Genomic DNA, 16,713 nt, shown 5'->3' with positions numbered 1-16,713 from the left:
CTGCAAACCTTTTAACTCCTGAGCTGTTTGTTATTGCATGGTGTGTATATCTGAGCAAGCTGTGGAGCAGATGACAGATGTTAACTAATTGGACTTTTGAACAGGTTATTATTAACTTGGTGGATCAAACAGGCAGAGAGAAGATCATTGGAGATGCTTACCTTAAACAAGTTCTTCTCTACAACAATCCAAACCTGACTTATGTTTCATTTGACTTCCATGAGCACTGGTAAGGAACCTTTGAAAAATGACCCTTTGCATCTTCTTCTATTAGCATGAGAGGGGAGGAGAAAACATTGTTATTATTATTATTATTGTGATTTCTATTTCTGCATGAAGCACTTTTAAACAGGAATAATACATTTGGTAAACTAAAGCACTGTAAAATTTTAAGTTTGGGTAAGTTTGTCGTCTTGTGTCCCCGACCTGTTAAATTTGCAGTTATTTATTGGGCAAAGCTTGATTGTCACACATTCTAAGCAAGAGAGTTTCCTTAGACATGCTGTGAATGTAAAGCTGTGCCTGACCTGCTTTTTCAAACTGTGTGGCTTTCTGCTTTTAATTCTTCTCCACTTCTGTTTCTCTTTATTTTTTCTATAGTAATACCATAGGTTCTTTCAGGACCCTGTGCTGGTTTTTCACTATAAAATACCCCAGATTTTAATTTAATCCAGCACAAGCAGTGGCTGTTTTCCTGACTCCACTCTGCCATGCCCTGGTGCAGTGCTCACCAAGCATTTAATCTGTCCCCCAGGCCTGTATTTCTCCTGCTTCCCTCTGTGTGGGAGTCAATACAGGCTCTAAACTGTTTTAATCTTCATTTCCAAACGTAATCTAGGGATTGCATCTGGCCTGGCAGAGCTTTGCTGCCTCAATAAGTGTGTCATTAGTAGATATTGGAGAGGGGTGGGGGGAAGGGAAACCCCCCTCAAAATTAGTGATGACCTGGAGACTCCTCTAGACCTGTTGGTTCCCTGAATTGATTTGATGCTTTATCTCTTGTTTGAAGGAGCTTCTGTTTTCATTCCTTCACTTTTCTCCTAAAAACTTCTGTGGTGACCAGGGCTGTTTCTTTTTTGCCCAGTGAGCGTGAGTGAGTCAAGAACAATCCCAAAAAACAACCTGGTGGGGTGGAGGGAAGAGGGGGGGTGATATATGTGGGTGTTTTTTCTGTACAGTCACTGGTGAAACAGGGCTCATCCTCCCCATCTCCAATCCACAGTCACTTTTTTTGAGACTGTGACTAAGGTGAGAACAGAATGTTGCACATGATGCTGCACATTTTTATTCTTCCTTATGGAAGCAGCATTAAAAATGCAAATTCTCGAGAATTTAACTATTTTTTAAATCCTCTTTCCTTGGGTTTAATGGTGAACTGTACTTTAGAAAAGTTCTGAATATTGGCTCCTGTTTCAAGTTTGCTGCAGGAGAGAATGCTTGTCTCTCCCACTCAGTCAAAACACTATGTCTGTGAACATTACAAATAAGATAAAATAATTAAAGTCACTGCTCTAATTCAAACTAACTTTTGTGAAATTCTGCATTTTAGCCGAGGAATGAAGTTTGAAAATGTTCAAACACTGACTGATGCCATTCATGATATTATTCTGGACATGAAGTGGTGCTGGTAGGTACTTCACTCTTCTTAGACCAGTATGGAAAATTGGTAAAAAAAAAAAACCAAAACAACAAAAAAACCAAAAAAACACCCCAACTAACAGTAGATATTTGGAGGCCTTAATCTTGTCATAACTGGTATGCTTTATATTTCTTTTCTGGTGCCCAGCTTGTGTGTCACACTTTGTGTTCTGAAGTGTTGGTGCTCTGGACATGTAACAAAAAATTCTCAGATGCTGATTCCTGCCCAGGGCTTACTTCATTTAACACTTTCAGGGTTTCTTATATTTAATGTGAAACACCCTGTATTTGACCCACAAACCCTAGAACACCAACCAACCTTATGTTGAAAGCAGTAGGTGTGTTTGACCTTTGCTTTGTGCTGATTAAAGGGAATTAAATGAATGTGCTGGAGTCTTCAATCAGTTACTCTGATCTCACTGTTCATTTTTATTGGCTTCTGTATCTGAAATTAAATGCCTTTTCCCTTGAGAGCTTGTATTATATATGCAAGAGTTGGGATGCAATTAGATGCTGAATTCAAGTTTATGGCCCCACTAGGATTTATTTGATATCCAGCCTAGATTAAAGTGATTGGAACAAGAGGAGTTAATTCAGGGTGGGGTGTGGCTGGGTGACGAGTGCAACTATAAATAGTGTAAAACCTCCTACTGTTTATAGAGGCTGATGAATTACACTGCATTTTAAGTGTCTCAGTGTGCTTTTGTTCTCTTCCTGTTGCAAGGGTTGACCAGGCTGGAGTGATCTGTAAACAGGAGGGAATTTTTCGGGTGAACTGCATGGACTGCCTGGATCGGACCAACGTGGTGCAGGCTGCCATTGCCAGGGTGGTCATGGAACAGCAGGCATGTAAAGTGTGCTTTTTGTCAAGTACCTCAGAACTTCATTGTTATTCACAGAGAAATCTGTGGGTTTGAAAAATGCTAAACTAACCTCTACTGAAAAGTGTTGTGAAACACTTGGAGAGCTCTGAAGCTGAAAGGAATGACATGTACAAATACAAAGCTGGAAATCACTGTAGAGCAGTGATGCCTGGTGTCCTCCTTCAGAAAGGAGGTGACTGACTGTCCACATCTTGGAGAGGATTGCCTTGTTTTGATTTAGTAATTTTAGGCAGTAATAGAAAGTTTAAAAACAAAACATCACGCCCCCAAATCCCCCCCTGAAATGAGAGATTAAGGGACTAAAATCCAGCTAGAAGTTGGATGCTACTTTAGCTGCTTTGATGCAGAAAGCAGGGAGATTAGTTGTCTCTTCTGTGTTTAAAGGAATAATTAATTGATGATGTTAATATCCCTGATTGCTGTGACTGTTGTGGTGTGGATGTTAGGGAAGGGATTTCCAAGCAGACTGAGGGTCCTTCCTTTAGTCACGTTCCTCTTTGCCCTGCCCCCTGTTTGCTTTTTGCTATGGAATCTGTGATTGTCTTCCCTTGTCAAGACTTCATAAATACAGTTCTGTTAGAGACTTAATGCAGATTAATAGTCCTGGAACTGAACTTTAGGAGGCTCAGTTACAGCCCAGCCCCAAATGAGCAAACCTGACTGTTTAAAGGGAAGGAGAAAGGACAAAGTGGGTCCTTCAATAGGATGAAGAGTGAGTGGCTCTGACCATTGTATCTGGCAGTTCTTGTTTGTCATCTGCTGTTCTGGTCTCCTGACCTGGAGTATGGAGGGCAAGGGGAGGGACCTGCAATCCCACAGTTGTTGTTTGGGAACAGGATTTCTCTCTGGGATAACTCTCGAGTTCAAAGGCAACCTTTCAAAATCAAGAGTGTTACAGATGGTTGTGAAGAGGCTTCAGTGATCACTGAAGTATTGGTGATGTGCTGCATGATTCTGGTGGTGTAGCTGAAGTGCCTTGGAATCAATTCATGACAGAGCAGTGCCCTGACCTTTGGAGGGTGAATGACATGGAGTGTGAGACTGAGTATTCCATGTGCCTCACCTTTGCTCTTCCTTGGAGCCACAGCACCTGCTTTATCTCCCCTGGAAACTTTATAGGGCTTTCAAAGTCAATGAACAGCCTTGTATCAATTTTCATCCGACTTGCAAAGAGTGCTTGAGCATTTGGTTTTGGTTGGAAATTTTTTGCCTGTGATCTATTCCAAGTTATCCCTTACTGTTATTCCAAATTAGTGACTGCATTGCAGTTATGGCTGTGCAGCTTTACCAATTCAGTGTCTGCAAAAAGACTAAAGTTTATATTGTACCCAAGGCTTTTATCTTGGGGAAACTGAAGTACTGGTTGTCCTGAAGAGTAAGATATCTCACTTTCAGTATCAATGTTAAACAGTAACTGTCCAAAATGTGCAAGCATTAATAATAAACCAACAAAAGAAGCTGTTTTTTATTTTCAGACCCTTGAGGTCATGAATGCCTTTGCAACAGAAGACATATTAACTTGTTTTTGCATGTTAAAGTTCTGTGATGCCTGTTCTTTTGATGGTTCTCCTTTGAAAAATTTCCTGTATCTTGAGCAATCTACAGTAACTCCAGCTCATTTTTTTTTGATGATTGGCTCCTACATTCATAATTAATATGTTAATGCTGCCTCCAGTGATATGATGCTTAGCAATGAATTAGTGATTCATTGCTAACAATTAATTTACTCTGACAAATCAGCAGAACGAGTCTCTTTTTCAGATCTCACAAAGTTTAACAACCAAACGCTCGGCGAGCGTTTCCATTCCTTTCATCGAGTTCTGACATAGAGAACGACCCTTATCTCAGACTTTTTATTAACACACACATGTCAAATTCCAGCTCAAAAAACTGGGAGTGATGCCCCCTGAGCAGCCTTTGCCCGTGAAGTGCAACAGGATCTACCAGGTGATGTGGGCCAACAACGGCGATGCCATCAGCCGGCAGTACGCCGGCACCGCCGCCCTCAAGGTAACGGGGAAGGGACCCTCCTGCCCTGATGATGATGATGAGGAGGCTGTGACAGGTTTTATGTGCACTGGGAAACCCTTGTCTATGTAATAAAGCCAAATATTCTGCATGGGTTTGTTTTGAAGAGGCCTCGGAGTAGGAGAATGTTTTGTGTCGCGAACCAGAGAATTCCACTTGCCCCCTGTCCCCTGGCACTGCTGGCTGTGTTTTAACTGCATCCTCCTCATGTCTGCAGCAAAGCAGAGCTGAGCTGAGAGTTTAAGATAAATATTAAGCATGACATCCATTTAAATTTTAGCATGGCTGTAGTTACACTTTTAGCACTTCTAAGCAGTTACGGTACTTCAAAAATGCTTGGAGGCTCTGAAGATCAGGATGTGCAGGTAGCAGGGTGATATTAATTACTTATACTTTCTAAAGAATTAATTAGTTGTAATTAGGAAGAATTTCTTTGCAGAGAGGGTGCTCAGCCATTGGAATGGGCTGCCCAGGGAAGTGGTGGATTCTCCCTCCCTGGAGGTTTTTAAGAAGAGACTGGATGTGGCATCAGTGCCATGGGCTGGGAACCACAGCGGGGTTGGATCAAGGGTTGGACTTGATGATCTCTGAGGTCCCTTCCAACCCAGCTGATTCTGTGATTCTATGAATGCAGTCTGTTTACCAAGATCAGGCATGAAACTCTTATTTTTAACTCCTGCTGCTTTGAAAAGTCAGAATTTGAGGTACTTGCTGTGTGTTTAGTCACTGGTGGAACAAATTTTAGTATTCTTTGTATGTGGCATGAGAGAAATCATTATGGTGGAAATGCTTCTGAGATCCCTCTTTAAACCTCTACTGAACTTTGATTAGTTTAGAAAATTGTAAAATCCAGCCTGACATGCTTGTCTTCATTATTTATATTTAACTTTAAATCTGAAGCACAGACCTCCATTTATAGATCTAGATTTTCAGGCCTTCTGTTTGAAGATTTCTCTCTCTGCTATTGAGGTTCATGAATTAAATTCTTTTTAATTGTGGTATTTCTTTCAATTTGGAAGTGAAACACACTTGAAATGTTCTTCAGAGTAGTTGATGTGGCTTTTAGAACTGCTCTGTGCCAGTGCTCAGAGTGTCTCTGAAAATAGAATCCTCTAATGAACTGTAACTACCAAAACAGCTTTTTATTCAAATTCTGAGCCTTCTGTGGCCTAGAAACTGGCTTTTGTTTCTGAGGTTGTGAGGATATGTCCTGTTCTCCTTCAGGATGTTCTGCTTGTCTTGTTCTGGTAGCAAAAACATAAAAGATGAAAATCATTTTTCAGTAGGCTCCAGTCTTCTCTCCTGTTTCAGTGGTGTTCCTTTGGGTTAAAGGCCAAAACATAAAGGGTTTTTTTGAGGTATTCAAACATCACAGTGACTGACATCTTGAATGTTCTACTTTAATATTGGCTGGCATGTAGGTCCAAATTTCTGTTTCCCATTGAATCCTGAATCTGTTAAACACATAAGATTCTCTGCAGAGTCAATGCCAGAAGTAGATGCCCTTTGAAAAATCAGTATTTTCAACTTCTTTATGAAATAGTTACTTGTGGATAGTTTCTGAGCCTCAGAATGCCAAAGCTTTTTGAGCTGAGCCTGCTGCTCTCCAGGTGCATCTGTGCATGATCTGCATGTTCTGTGTGACAGGGGGACTTCACCAGGACTGGGGAGAGGAAGCTGGCAGGGGTGATGAAGGATGGAGTTAATTCTGCCAACAGATACTACTTGAATCGTTTCAGGGATGCTTATAGGCAAGCAGTCATAGGTAAGAGTACAATTTCAACTAAGCTGAACTATGGTATTTAGAAAAGTTCATTAAAATCATCTTGGCTTTATCTTTTGACTGATTTTTTATTTTTTTTTTCATCCTGAAGCTTAAAGGCAGCTTGGGTGTAGATAATGTTCATGTGTGTGTGATGGACACCATAAGAAACAGTGATTCTCCATTTGGAGATCAAACAACACTCAGTTCAGAGGGTTTGCATGCAGTGTGACTTTGTTTTAGCATTAAATGTCTTGTAGTGTCTCTTTTTTTAGGCTAAGTTTATGTAGCAGGTGTCTCTTAAAACATTTTTCACTGAAAGCAGTGTAATACCTACTAAGGCAACATTATATTCAGAAAGACCACCAAGAACATCAGTAAATATGAAACATTGGGAAGGAATTTGCTGTCTATCACTCTTAACTTTCTTTCTTGTTTGGTGTTTTTTGGCTTTCATGTAGATTTGATGCAGGGCATCCCTGTCACAGAGGATCTGTACTCCATATTTACCAAAGAGAAGGAACACGAAGCCCTGCACAAGGAGAGCCTGAGGAGCCACCAGGAGCTGATCAGCCAGCTGCTGCAGAGCTACATGAAGCTGCTCCTGCCAGACGATGAAAAATTCCACGGAGGTTGGGCACTGATTGACTGTGACCCAAGGTGTGTTGGACAGGCAGAATTGCTCAGCTGCTGCTCTGACCTGCCTCTTGCTGCTCATGGGAAATGATTCTGGTGGCTGGGCTGACAGAGCACAAGTGGACAGTTCCACAGGATGACAGGAGTCCTTGAAGGGTTTGAATACTTGCAATTGGAAAAGAAAAGGTCCTCTAAACGTGTGCTTTTCCCAAAGTGCCACAAAAACGGTGCCCCTTTGAAACATCACCTGGAAATGCCTTCAGTCAGTTCATGTTGCCAAAATTGGGGGGTACCACAGAGAGAACTTCCAACCACCCCCAGTTCTAGAAGGGGCTGTTTGAGGAGCTGTTGGTCCTTATTGCTTTATAGGGAAAGTGTGACTTGACTTTGGAGCCAGATTAAATTCTTGGGGAATGAGTCAGCACAGGAAAGTCTAGATTTCTCTTTGTGAAAAGTAGTGGGCATGAACTAACTCCCCTCCTTATCAAGTTCAGAGTTCATTAGCTTGTAAAAGAAAAATAGTGGTGAGATCCTCTGCAGGTTAAACTTCAGCATCTAAAAATAGCAGAGCAGGTTGTTGTGACAGCTATTCAGGGCACAGACTCATCACCTGCACTGAGTCTGAGGTATTTTTCCATTTGTCTGCTGGCATTTTTAATAGATTGAGGGTTTTCTGTTTATTTTTGGACCTTCTGCTGACCTATTTGAGCTATTAGGCAGCTTCAGGTTTGGGAGAGAGTGTTGCTTACATGGATCCACTTATTGTAGGTGATCACACTGTGGCTTGGGAAGTTTGACCCACCTGAGTGGGTTTTTCAGGGACTCTGGTCAGGCAGCAGCACCACACAAGATAATGGGCCATAATCCAAACTTCTTGTTGTAACATGTGTTGAATTCTAAAAGAGTGTCCCCAAAATACACTGGGCAGGGGTTACAGCTCTGCAAATAAAACCTTCTCCCTTGTATTTATTTTTCTTCCCTCTCCTCAGTCTCATTGATGCCACTCACAGGGACGTGGATGTTCTGCTGTTACTTTCCAACTCTGCCTACTATGTGGCCTAGTAAGTCACTGCTTTCTCTTACTATGTGTAGTTTAGTTCTAGGAGCTTTGATTTAGATCAGTAGGAAGCATTAAATTCTGTTTCTTTTCTCCTAGTTATGACGATGAAGTGGACAAGGTGAATCAGTACCAAAGGTTAGGTCTTGAAGCTCTGGAAAAAATAGAAATAGGTAAGAAAATAATCACCCTGTATCTTTTTTGGATGCTCTTGACAATAGCTGAGCCCTCCTCAAAGCATCCTGCAGGTGGATTGAAGCAGCAAGCCTGGATATGGGGCATAAATCCTGAGCAGTTCACCATGACTGGACTTTCTTGCTCCTAACAGATGCCAGAATTATCTGTTCCCTCCCAGGCCTGGCTTTTGCTGCTGTTTGAAATGGAAACTTTGATCACTGCTGGGGTTTGAAAGTTTTCCCTCTTTCAAACTCTTAAAAGAACCAGGGAATCATCAAAACCAATTTCATTATTTATCAAACAACTTGATCAACTTCTGTAATGAGTCACAGGTTTGTGCATTCACTGCTCTCTTTCTTTGATCCAAAAGCAGCACCTGGCTGGGAATTGCACTTTAAATCTGCTTCATAGCTTTTTAAGGCTTCTTTCTCGAGGCTTGATGATAAACATGCTGTTACAAAATCACCTTGTTATGCTCATTTAACTTGGCTATAGAATGTACCAGCTGCAGGCTAAATCCAGCAGCTGCTGCTGAAAGCATTGAAGATGTGATGGCTTTGACTTTTTTGCAGATGAAAAAGAGAGGGAAGAGAGAGAAGGGAGGGAAATTTTGTGCCCCTCTGCTAGAGTTTAACCCTCCATTACACAAGAACCAGTGATTTCATCATCTCCTGACTGCAACTTTCCCTGTGTCTGTGCAATTTCTAAAAATTCAGTGGCAAGGTCTCTTCTTGCACAGCACTGTGGAGATTTGTAACATATCCTGATGTACAGAAACATGATGTAGAGTTGAAACATCTTCATTTGCCACTTGTTTGTTGCTGTAGATATAAGCAGTGCACTGAAGAGAACTGAAAACTTCATTGCATCCACCTGGTAGAAATGGATGAGCTTTCCCTTCAATCCTTGCAAGAGCATTCCCTAAAAAACTGCAGGATGTAGAAGGTGTAAAACTTCTATTTGTTGTAAACCATCAGGCTGGATGATACCAGACATACAGGGAGTCTAATTGCTTTTCTTAAGTAATTGATTGTTTAGTTATTGTGAAAATCTGTCATTTCAAGTGTCTAAAGAAAACATGAAGCTTTTTATGCTGCCAAAGGCTGTCAACAGGTACATGTATTTAGGTGGAGTCTCTGCAGCTTCTCTTTAGTGGTTGGTTAAAGATTTCTAACCTGATTTTTCTCTCAGGGCCTGAGCCTACTCTCTTTGGCAAACCCAAGTTCTCCTGCATGAGGCTGCATTACAAGTACAAAGAGCTGAGTGGGTATTTTCACACCCTCAGAGCTGTGGTGAGAAACCCAGAAGAAGATGGAAAAGGTTTGTTTCGTATGGAAAAGCTTTAGGCATAAAAGTATATTTGGTATCCCGCTGTTTATCTGGGAAACACTTGTTCCATGGCTCTCAAAACTTGTCCTTCTTCAGAAGTTATTCTGATATAATCCAGTTGTGCAGGGTGGGGAACCATAAAAAACCCTCTGTGTGGTTTCCTGGGTGAACATGTGGATGTTACTGTTTTAATAGAAAGAAAAATAAGTTCCAAATGCAGCTTTAAAGCAACATGCCTCTCTAGAACTAGAGACATTTCCCTGTCCAGGTCTTTACTGCTCCAAAACCTTAAAAAATGAAGTTAAAATTAGCTCCTAAAAGAGCTGAAGAAATTGTTTTTTTTTTTTAGTGAAATCAGTGTCTGGAAACATTCTTGCTTGTTGTTTAACTAAATTAAATGAACACTAATAAAGGGAAAAATATCACTTCTTACCTGGAGCACTGAGTTTTGTCAACAGGGATTAGAATAAATATAATTGCTTTTCTTCTCACAAATGAAGCAGTGTGCCAGTGATTCACTAAGAACCAAGTATTTAGGGATCAAGGAGAGTCTATTCTTTAAGCTTATTTGTAAACTTGAAATCTGAACTGCAACTTGTAGGGTGAAAGAAAAAAAACCCAACCCCCAAACAAACTTAATTATGTTAAAATCAGACTTATTTCTTTGTAGATTGTGGAATATGGGATTTTTAGGGGTGTTTTGAAGGGTCTGACAGGCTGCTGCTTGGATTTCAGACACTCTTCAGTGCATTGCAGAGATGCTGAGGATCACAAAGCAGGCAATGGGATTGGATGTGCCCATCATTGAGAAAAAGCTGGAAAGGTGAGTCCATAAAGGATGGGGACGTTCTGTATCCACTCCTGCTCTTCTCAGGGGCAAAGCACATCATGTGATGCCTGAAAGAAATGTCCTTTACAAAGGACAATGGGGTAGAAGGAAGAGGATGGTCCTGTTTTACCAGTTCAAGTGCCATCTCTTGCATTATTTTGGACACTTGCAGTTCAGACTGTAGGAACTGCTAGAAAATGTGTTGTGTAGCACAGCTGTACTTTGTCAAGCAAAAACAATTCAGGCAGACATTTCAATAACTCTTTTTCTGCACTGGGTTATTGTGGTACTATTTCAGCTTCTTCTCCCAGCTGAGCAGAAAGCGTAGCCAGAAAATCCTGTTATTTTTTACAGGTATTCCAGAGGGAATATTTGCTAAATCTGGCTACTGAATACAGTGTACACAAAGTCAGGGTTACACAAATGAGAAATTCAAATCTATTTTCTTCCAAAGTTAAAGTGCCTGCAGAAACTGGCTGTTCCTTCTTTGGTTACTGTTCTGTATCAACCCTCCTTGATTAGCTTATATGGGTACAATATTATGTAAGGAAAGGTTTAACTTCATTTATTTATGGGAGGAAAGAATAACCTAGTAACTAAATGGAAATAGACTGGAAGACAGTCAATACTTGTTTATTAAAAAAGACTGCTTTGGTTGTACATTAGGGATTTATTTGTCTCTTGCAGGAGGAGCAGTAAACCTCACGAGGACATCATTGGCATTCGGTCTCAGAACAGAGGCTCCCTGGCCCAGGGCAAGAATTATTTGCTCAGCAAGTTCTCCTCCCTCAATCAGAAGGTGAAGCAAACCAAATCCAACGTGAACATGAGCAACCTTCGGAAGCTGGGCAGCTTTGCTAAACCCGAAGTGAAGGTCAATTTTTTAAAGCCAAACCTTAAAGTGAATCTTTGGAAATCGGACAGCAGCCTGGAAACTCTGGAGAATCCGGCGGCAGATCCCAAAGCCCAAAGTGAATCTGACACGGAAGGATCGGATAATGACTCGTTCCATTCCGACGACTTCCTGACTAATTCCAAATCGGACGAGGACACCCAGCTGACGGACTCCCTGGAGAACATGGGCCCCACGGACTATGTGCTTCCCAGCTGTGGCATCATCGCCTCTGCCCCGCGCCTGGGCAGCCGCTCGCAGTCCCTGAGCAGCACGGACATGAGCGTCAGCATTCCCGTCCCCTCCGACGGCCGGGACTCCCAGGCCGGCCGCTCCGACGGCGAGGACATTGCCATGCCTTCTGCTGACAGCTCAGACATGGAGTTTGCCAAGCCCATGGATGTGTACTGCCAGAGGTTTGTGCAGGATGCCCAGAGCAAGGGCTCGGATGTTCTGGAGGCCGAGGTTGGTCCTCAGGAGCTCCATCCCCCAGCGACCCGAACCAGCAGTGACGCGGCCGAGGCCGCACAGACCAGGGCAGAACCCGTGGGAGATGTTCCTTCCAGGCCCTCCAAGCTGGATGTCCCGTCTTCTGAGCCAAATCCTCAGCTCTTGGCTGTTGGTGGGACTGACTTCAGTAAATCCCATAAAAGCCCTGGCTCTGTGTCTGGGAACCCCGAGCCAGGACTCCACACGACTCCCTCTCCCGCCGACGGCGGCGGCAGCAGAGCCGTGTCTCCCTTCGCTAAAATCCGCAGCTCCATGGTCCAGGTTGCAAACATCACCCAGGCAGGATTGACTCAAGGGATTAACTTTGCTGTGGCAAAGGTGCAGAAGAGCCCTGCAGAACCAGAAGCTTTAAATGAAATCAAACAAAAAGAACTGAGGGAAATGTTTACGCAGTGCCAGACGCGGATAATTCAGATCTAGTCGCTGATTCAGGAAGTGTTCTTCTGGTTGTGGCTCTTAATAAAGTACTAAAAAAAAAATGATATCAGGACTCACTGTGGCATGAACAGCTACTGGATACTGGGATCCACAAGAGGTAACTTGTTTACAGGCAATGAGAGGTGCAAATGAATTTGGTTCTGACCAAGCTTCAGAATTCCCTCACGAGGTGAGACACACTGTAAACCCCATATTTAAACAGGTAGCTTAGACACTGGGACCCAAGAAGCATGCTGTCTATCTTACATGTGTTGCACAGTTATTTTTTTTGGAGACTAATTTTGTAGCTCTTCTGAATTATGTAGAAAGTATTTATACTACAAAGGTGATACTGCACTTCTCTGACCTTACTTACCTTGCACTACACCAGCAAAATAACCTACCGGGAAATGACATTTTATTTATTTTTGGACTAGAGTTTTTACTTGTTTTCACTGAGGTTTTAGATGCAGCTTTCTCTGAACTGTGCCTCTACAATGGGAACTGATGAGTTTTTGTTGAATTTAAATACTTTAACGAGGAAGTGAGATTTCTTTGCTATCCTTTTCTTTTCACACATCCTGGAACACTTTCATTAAAGACCCAATCTGAACTATCCGTGATCCTGCAGTGCAGATTTCTTCTGTAGATTGGGTTTTTTTTCCTCCCTTGAGGTGAGGGGAAATGAAGCAAATGCCCTTGAGCTGTTTTGCCCATGTTAAAGCAATTATTTCCTTTTTTCTGAATTCCAAACTCTGCCAGTTTGCTCTAATTTTTTGTGTCTGTGTAAAGCAAGACAAGATCCCTCCCCGTCAGGCCTTGTGTCCCTCTGTGCTATGACTCTTTTGAAGCTATTCTAACTGCCAAGTCCAGACAAGACCTAAAGGAGAAGGCCAGGGTACTGCTCCCTAAGATCAGTGTTAGTTGTGAGCATCTAATCAAGACCAAATTCATTCCCTCCTCCAGCTTTGCAGGATAAAGCTAAGCATCAACTCACGCTGGGATAAAAACTCCCCTTCTCTCCGTGTGTCAAAACCCATCTAAATGCTCTTTCCCAGAATTGCCTTGCCATGCCATGCTAGTCTAGGACATGCTCCAAGAGCTGCTGTAAGGCAGGACCTTCCTGTGCTGTGGTTTGTGCTATAACCACCCTGGCAGCCCCAGTGCCTCCGTGTCTCATCCCTGTGCTGTAGATAATCTGCACGTGGTGTCCCCACAGCCTCCTGTCCTGGGGGTGGGCTAGTTCTGTGTCTTGTAGTGTGTCTGAAACGACTTTATCATCTAACCCTGACAGTCTGAAACTTTGATAAACAAATTTGATTTATTTATTTTATTAAAAAGTGATGTGGGTTTGGGTTGGTTTTTTTTTTTTTTGAGTGTCTATACTTGTGGCGATATTTAAACTTAAACTACTGCTGTATTTTAATGTGAGCAATATACATGAGATATTTTAATAAAAAAAGTGGAATCAAGGGACGGTTTTGGTATGTGATGTTAAGGGAGGTGGTGCTCCAGGGCTGTGGGAGTTTGTTTCAAAGGTGGGTGGTTTTTTTGGGCTTTCTCTGGGTTAGGAGTCACAGAATGGCTGCAGTTGGGAGTGCTGGGGCTCCTCATCCCCCTGCTCAAGCAGGACCATCTGGAGCTGGTTGCCCATAACCATGTCCAGGTGGGTTTGGGGTAGCACAGGATCAGTTAGAAAAGACCCCCAAGATGAGTCCCACTGTTCTCCAGCACTGCCAAGCCCATCACTAACCCCTGGCCCCAAGTGCCACATCCACAGGGCTTTGAACTCCCTCCAGGGATGGGGACTCTGAGCAGCTGCCCATTGTTTGACAGCCCTCTTGGTGAAGAAATTTTTCCTTATATCCAATCTAAACCCCACGTGGTGCAACTTGGGCCCATTTCCTTGTTCTATTTCCTGTTCCTTGGGAGAAGAGACCAACCCTCATCTCCCCCTACCTTCAGCCTCCAAGGATGGAGATTTGAACCCTCTCTGGGCAACCTCTTCTTGTTCTCAGCCACCCCTGTGGTCCAAGTGTGTCCAGAGTTCAGAGGGACCCTCCTGGGGAGGGGACTCCTTAGAAAATGCCTCAGCCTTGGTACTTGTAAAGGTTCTGTACAGGGAGAGGAAATTGCAAAGGCTTTGCTGTTATTTAGGTAGGAGAGAAACCAGTCCCTACAAATCCATGGGGACTTTTAACACAGTCCTGTAGGGCAAAGCAGCTGATAGCTCTAAAGTCCCTCTTGTATTCAAAAAAATATGGCTTAGCCAACAGTCCAGGGCATAGCTTGGGAAAGAATTCCTGAGCTGCTGTATTGGGTCATTGCCTGTTGATCCAAAAGTGTCATGTCACAGAATCACTGAAGGGTTGGAAGGGACTTCAAAGATCATCCAGTTCCACCCCCTGTCATGGGCAGGGACACCTTCCACCAGCCCAGGTTGCTCCAAGCCCCATCCAACCTGGCCTTGGACACTTCCAGGGATGGGGCAGCCACAGCTTCTCTGGGCAACCTGTGCCAGGGCCTCCCCACCCTCACAGGGGAGAATTCCTTCCTAAAATCCAACCTAAACCTGCCCTCTGTGAGTTTAAAGCCATTCGTCCCTGTCCTGTCACAATCCCTCTCCAGCAAAATGTCCTTCCAGCTTATGAACTATCCACTACTTACCTATGGAATACTGGAGATGGCAACATGCACAAAACCATCCTCTAACCCAATTTTGCAACTCTGCATTCCAGCCCTGCTGCCTTTTGAAGAGAGATTTCATTTCCTTCCTGTATTTGTTCAGTTGCTTCACTTCACAGTACAAGGCAGATGAAACCATGAATATTCATTTAGCGATTAAAAAAAAAAAAGAAATAAGCTTTAAGTAAGTGTTTTGAAAGGGCTCAAGCTTAGGATACACAAATACTATGTTTCACTGTGCAGAGACAAAATATCCAGATTGGCTGTACAGCAAAACCATCATAATTAGAATAGGAAAAAAGCAGCAAAAATGGGGCTTCCTGTTCACATGATCTCAGTCATGCAAAACCCCAAGTAAAGGTGGTCTGAGCTTAATGGAAATTTGGCAGGAGCCTTTTTTCTTGTTGAGAAAAAAATTAACTGAAGCAAAATCTAGAAGTGGCTCCATCCTGGACTCCTGCAGGCTGTCTCCACACAGGCAGCACTACTTACTCCAATATATCTCCCAGCTCTGTGCTGGTTTAACACTTCACTACTTAAACCACCCTTGTTAAACCAGTTCTGCAAGTCCCCTCTAGGGCAGCACGGCCCCTGAACACCAGCTCAAAGTGTACAGGAATAAGGTGTGGAGAGACCATTCTCAATGCTTCAGTGCTATTATTGAAACCCTTTAAACACACTGCAGTGCTGCTGCTGGAAAAGTAAAGTAAAGTATGTTTTGTACAAGGATGTGTGAGGTTTTTTTTAAGAAGTTGTGCCAGAACAAATCTCATTAGAGATATTTGAGAAGCTAGTCCTGTCCTGCTCTAAGCACAATAAAGATGTATTTCATACCTAACCTGGGCATGGGTGAGATCGAATCACTTCTTTATCCCACAGTGGGATCAGCATTGTGCTGCCTCAGCTCACAGCTCCGTGCTGAAATCAGCACCTCCTTCAGCTGCAGCTGCTGGCCAGCTGAGAGCTCTGAGCCTCAGAATTCCACCTTTCAGGAATTAGAGCACAAATGTATCCCAGAACAAAGCCCAGCACGGCTGGGTACCAAGGGCTCGGGGTTTAAATTTTCTTGTTATGAAAGGAAATAAGTTTATGCAACTTCAGTATTAAAGTTTAATATCAAACAATTTGCTCATTGTTACCAATTTTCAATTACAAAACAGGGTCCAAAAAAATTCCATAAAATATGTTGAAGTGGCTGAACAGAGTTAAGCGTGTTCAGGCTGCGAGGGTAAATATCCATAACTTTTTGGTATAAATTATCTACAAAAACTGGTATAAACAATATTCCAATCTTAGTAGGGGTTCCATCTAGGGATTAGACCAATTTTCAAGGTGTTAAAGTTCGTTGCCGTTGACACATTTCTGCTGCTGCAGCCTGGCTTTGCGTTGTGCCTCCAGTTGTTTTGCTCTCAGCCACCTCTCCCTGGACAGCGTCGTCTGCCCCGCGCTGAGCGACAGGAACCTGGGGGAGCACAGACACAGGAGGGGCTTGGTCAGTGCCAGGGGGGACAAACCAACACAGCCCCAAACCCAAACAATGCAAAGTTAGTAAATAAAGGCATATTTAATATTATGGTTTACTTCTGGGACATTTTGCAATTTGAAACAAACCTACACAAATGAAGTCAGAGCTGATTCTTGTTTCAATCTGTCTTTAATGAGCAGTTACCAGAAGAATTCTTGCAAGCTTCCTGTTTCTTCTGGGGTCTGTGGTGTCTTCCAGACAGACACAACCATTTCTTAAGATCAAAACTAAGGAGTCCTAATTTCAAGTCTACATTTTATCTGGCTTAGTACGTGTTCACATGTGTTTTTATTGGCCCTACAAAGCCAGACAACTATTTACAGAGAAAAACCAAACAAATCTCT

At 42.8% G+C, this 16,713-nt stretch overlaps 1 protein-coding gene across 3 annotated transcripts in view; it reads left to right on the top strand.

Annotated features, from left to right (window-relative positions):
* INPP5F (inositol polyphosphate-5-phosphatase F) overlaps positions 1-13,631 on the top strand; it is a 43,022-nt gene extending 29,391 nt beyond the window's left edge. For all 3 annotated transcript variants that reach the window (XM_027705627.1, XM_027705625.1, XM_027705628.1), the window contains exons 10-20: positions 105-229; positions 1,550-1,627; positions 2,363-2,483; positions 4,404-4,532; positions 6,198-6,315; positions 6,774-6,972; positions 7,938-8,009; positions 8,105-8,178; positions 9,374-9,502; positions 10,247-10,334; positions 11,028-13,631. In XM_027705627.1, the coding sequence (XP_027561428.1) occupies positions 105-229; positions 1,550-1,627; positions 2,363-2,483; positions 4,404-4,532; positions 6,198-6,315; positions 6,774-6,972; positions 7,938-8,009; positions 8,105-8,178; positions 9,374-9,502; positions 10,247-10,334; positions 11,028-12,162 (2,268 nt within the window). In that variant the 3' untranslated portion in view covers positions 12,163-13,631. The remainder of the gene's footprint in view (positions 1-104; positions 230-1,549; positions 1,628-2,362; positions 2,484-4,403; positions 4,533-6,197; positions 6,316-6,773; positions 6,973-7,937; positions 8,010-8,104; positions 8,179-9,373; positions 9,503-10,246; positions 10,335-11,027) is intronic.
* The last annotated feature ends 3,082 nt before the right edge of the window (positions 13,632-16,713 follow it).

This window comes from Neopelma chrysocephalum, unplaced genomic scaffold, assembly GCF_003984885.1.
Source record: "Neopelma chrysocephalum unplaced genomic scaffold, ASM398488v2 Primary Assembly neopelma1_347, whole genome shotgun sequence".
In the NCBI taxonomy this organism is placed as follows: Eukaryota; Metazoa; Chordata; class Aves; order Passeriformes; family Pipridae; genus Neopelma; species Neopelma chrysocephalum.
The sequence above is the reverse complement of the archived record's forward strand: the minus strand, read 5'-3'. Positions and strand labels throughout refer to the sequence as shown.